Source organism: Elephas maximus, chromosome 24, assembly GCF_024166365.1.
Source record: "Elephas maximus indicus isolate mEleMax1 chromosome 24, mEleMax1 primary haplotype, whole genome shotgun sequence".
In the NCBI taxonomy this organism is placed as follows: domain Eukaryota; kingdom Metazoa; phylum Chordata; class Mammalia; order Proboscidea; family Elephantidae; genus Elephas; species Elephas maximus.
This window is the reverse complement of record NC_064842.1, coordinates 31,753,849-31,758,196: the sequence shown is the minus strand read 5'-3', so window position 1 is coordinate 31,758,196 and position 4,348 is coordinate 31,753,849. Positions and strand designations below refer to the sequence as shown.

At 41.7% G+C, this 4,348-nt stretch overlaps 1 protein-coding gene across 1 annotated transcript; it reads left to right on the top strand.

Annotated features, from left to right (window-relative positions):
- The first annotated feature begins 286 nt into the window (after positions 1 to 286).
- Positions 287 to 3,093, top strand: MAP10 (microtubule associated protein 10). The gene has a single exon (XM_049868168.1). The coding sequence runs from the start codon at positions 326 to 328 to the stop codon at positions 3,056 to 3,058; it is 2,733 nt and encodes a 910-aa protein (XP_049724125.1). The 5' UTR covers positions 287 to 325; the 3' UTR covers positions 3,059 to 3,093.
- The last annotated feature ends 1,255 nt before the right edge of the window (positions 3,094 to 4,348 follow it).

Genomic DNA, 4,348 nt, shown 5'->3' with positions numbered 1-4,348 from the left:
GGGTTCTGCAGTTGGAAAAACAAGACTCTCCGCAACCCCGCCCCCCGCAAAAGGCCTGCATTTTGCCAGTCATAGCCTCGGTATTATCATTAAACAACTGGGTAAATACACATCTGGAAGAAGACCGGGACTTCCACTAAGCATACTGACAGCCAGCGCACACGCTAGAAGGACAGTCACAAACAGCCCGTAGCGTCCGCGGGCGCGCCCTTTCAAATCTCGCGAGGTAACAGCACCGGCGGCTTCTTTCCCCTGCCTCTCGCGATACCACGGCTTCAGCGTCGTGCTTTGCGGAGGCCGCAGCGGCGTCTCCTGGGGAACAGTAATGGCGGTGCCGCTGCCAGAGCGGCTGTTCTCTCTGGAGCTGCTCGTAGAGTGTGTGCGCCTTGAAGCCGGTGTGTTGCCGTCGCCCGTGGTTGCAGTGCAGGAGGAGGAGGCCTCGCCGCCCCGGGCATCGGGCTCCCTCTGTCCAGCGGTAGCCTTCCGCCTGCTGGACTTCCCCACGTTGTTAGTTTACCCTCCTGGCGGCCCCGCCACTCCGGCCCCGGAACCCCGGCCCGGCGTGGTCAGCTTCGGTCGCGGCAAGTCCTGTCTCTTTCGCCTGCACCCCGCCACCCTGCACCGCCTGCTCCTTCGGACCCCGCTCTACGCGCTGCTCTTGCAGCTGCATCCCGGGAGCCCAACGCCCGCCCCGCAGCTCCTGGGTAGCTGTGGCATCTCGCTGGCCGCTGCAGTCTCAAAGGTCCTGGGGCCGACCGCGTCCGTCTGCTCGCAGGGTCATCGAGGAAGCTACCCTTTGGTCAACCTAATGGGGGAGCGGATTGGGGACATTGCACTGGGCTACCGTTTGACTGACCTGGGGAGCTGGTTGCTGGGTCATCTTGAGCTGCCCATCACTTCCACCCGAGGGGGACTGCAGCAGGTAGAGGGGCAGAAGGCCGGTGAGGTTAGTTCCCAACCCTTGCAGGAAAAACAGCAGCCAAGGCAGGTAACCGCACAGCCAACCTCAGGAGATGATAGGCACCCGGTGAATTTAAAACTCACAAAGTCACAGAAGAATTTAAAGGAAATAGTTTCCCACCGTGATGCCAGCTTTGATTACATGGGTTCTGTGGAGAAGGGCAAAACCAACTCTGTTGTTATTTGTTCAAATGCAAGCAGTAGGAAATGTAATAGTCCCTTAAATCAGGAAGTCACAGAATTGGACATTGAAACCAATACATTTTGCCCTCCTCCTCTGTATTACACTCATTTGACCCAAGAAAAGAGGCCTCCTACGTGGGGTAAAATGACATTTGTGCCACAAGTTAATATGCCTGAGGAACTGGATGGTGTTTTTCAAGAAGAAAAGCTTGTAAATCCGCCAGCATGTATTAGTCCTCTAAAACACGTGAATACCACAACAAATGAGAGCCCTTCGGTGCTTACGGACTCTCCAACACATGTTCAGGATATAGCAGCAAGTAATCAGAAGACATGTCACCCTCAAACAGAACAAAATAGAATAAATACTATAAGGCAGCTGCCTTTGTTAAATGCTTTGTTGGTTGAGTTGTCCTTGTTATACAACCAACCCATGGCAAGCCCTGCTGATATACATCCTCATCTAGCCTGGTTATATAGAACTGAGGATAAGAAGGCACCAGACTCTTCTGCCAAATTCACATGTAAATCTGAATCCAAGAAGGAAAAACTTTCTGTGGAGGAAAAGGGAAAGTCAGTGAGCCTTCACTACGGAAAGAATCAAGTTGAAAATCTCGAAAAAGGTACATATTTTGAAAAGAACAGTGCTGTTCCCCAAAAACGAGTTCCAAAAGGGAGGCTACTTTATGGTATAACAAATACACTGAAACTTCGTTTGAAGCAAACAAATCCTGATATGTTGGTAGTACATGAAAAGAGAGAACAGTATAGAAAAATGCAAGCACAGATGTTGGGGGCAAAACTCAGAATCCCATCATCCAAAGTTAAAGTGTTAAGATGTGCAGAACAACTTCAGAAACCGCATCGCCTACCTGAAGATCAGTGCTTGGATTCAGATGGATCTTTTGCTGACAATACTGATACTTCAAGGCAAATTAGCAGGGTTTTTGATGACCCTAGCAGAACTAAAGAAGCTAAACTAAAATCTGTAACTGAAAAAAAGACAGTTGATTATAGTGAAAATAGAACCAATAGTGGTTCATTGGAAGAAATAAGTGCTGTGAAGTCCATTATGTCAGAAAAATTTACTCAGACAAATATTTTAGAGGGAAAAGTGGAGATGAAAGTCCAAAGTCCATGTGTTTGCCAACAAGGTGCTATTATTGACAGAATTGTAGTTGATAAAGAAAGAACTAACAAGCAGGTCAAAACCACAGATAATGACGTGCTTATTGCTAATATAAGTGAAAATAAACTGAGTAAAAATAGTTGCTGTGAAAGCATCTCAGAACTAAAGTATTCAGATGACTTTGCCAGTCCTTGTTATTCTGAAGATTTCTGTACTACTGAGGACACCAGCAGAAGTTTACAAGCTCGTGATGACAGTCCAGAAAATCCAAAACGTCAATATACAAGTAAGTCTAGTGAAGCAAGACCGTCCTTAAGGAAAAACAGCAGTGAAAAAAGTTCTATTCTTAGCCCACCTTTTTCTGCTGGATCACCAGTACACTCATATAAAAGATGTCATATTTCAAAGACTCGGCATAAAAGTTTTGAAGAAGCATCTAGTATTTCTACCAGTGATTTATCTTCATCACATTGGACTGAAGAAAAAGAAAAGCAGATAGACCAAAATAGTATGCATAGTTCCAAAGTTATAAAGAAGGGTCAAGACATCTCTGTTAAAACAAAAACTGATTGCAAAGCTTTAGAAAAAAATCAGTCACCGAGGACATCTCAAGTGAGTTCTTATCTACCATCTAATTTGTCAGGATTAGAACTTAATGCCCTGGATAGCAGTACATCAGATCAGTTTGAAGAAGACAGCGATGAAGTTGGTTCACTAAATATTTCCAAGCAATGCAAAGACATTTGCGAATTAGTAATAAATAAACTTCCAGGATATACGGTATAAAAATGATGTGCTTTTAAAAACTATGAATATTTTTTTGCAACCTATGTGTACTGCTAGTTAAAAAATTTTTTAATAACTTTCTACATTTTAATACCCAAATTATGTAAATAATGCTTTTCAAGAAATAGAAATAAGGTTATTCCTTTGATATTTAAATAATATTCTAATAAATATGACAATATTGATCATGAAATCACTTTATAACCTAGGTAAGAGTTCTTTCTAAATTGTTGTTTTATAAGTTTCTTACTAAAATATCAAAGTACCTTTCTAAAGCAGGCTTCAGATACACCACTGAATAAAGAAGGCTAGTTAATAAGGGTAGTCTCAACTTATAATGCAAATAGATAATTTAACAAATGCGATAGACTTACTGTGTGAGGTGCAAAAAGGTGTAAGGTGTAAAAGCCTGTGCTGTTACACGAGCTTATCTTTTTATATAGATACTAATTCTTTAAGGCTTTGAATCAGTTATCTATATAAAACTAGTCTTCACATATATAATGCATATCCCCAAGTTGAAGTCTCTTATTTAGTCATACAGCTCTATACCTTTCTCACCACAGTTTGTATGATTACTTGATTAATGTTTTGTTTCCACCAGGATTAGGTTCCATGATGCAAGAAACCATATCTGTTTTTCACCTAGCACAGTCTGCGATGGAAGGTTCTATGGTAACAAACCAAAAAACCCACTGCTGTCGAGTCGATTCCGACTCATAGCGACCCTATAGGACAGAGTATAGAAGGCACCATATCTGTTTAGTACCTAGCACAATCTCTGGCATGTGGTTGGGGTGCAATAAAAATGTCTGTTGAATAAATGGATGAAAGCCAGGCATTTAATACCTAATGAGGGGAAGTAGAATTAAGCAATAGAAAGAAGCAAAACCCTACAAATAAACCTACAGAAAATCCTTTTTGGAGATATGTTTTTTTTAAGTGTAATATCCTCTGTTTTCCTGGGTATGAACAGCCTTCAGGTGTTCTACGAAGTCCTTGGAGAGAGGAGTTTTAAAAAGATGTCTTTACAGTTTCTTGAATAGGTATTCAGTTTGTCATTTTAGGTTTTTCAGTAGTTTTGTCTTTTTTCAATGCATGAAAGTTTTTATAAAGTCTGATGACCATTTTCTTATAAATTCTTGCATTGCTTTTATACTTAAACTTTGTTCTGTTTAGATGTTTACATATGCTGTATTTTAGTTGTGTTATACTTCAATTTTTACACTTAAATTTTTAATATATCTGTTATATATTTGAATGCATGAGCCCCTCATTTTCATTTACTTA

What these genes read in the sequence shown, in the direction of transcription:
- MAP10 (XM_049868168.1), top strand. Translation starts at nt 326, where the DNA reads ATGGCGGTGCCGCTGCCAGAGCGGCTGTTCTCTCTGGAGCTGCTCGTA.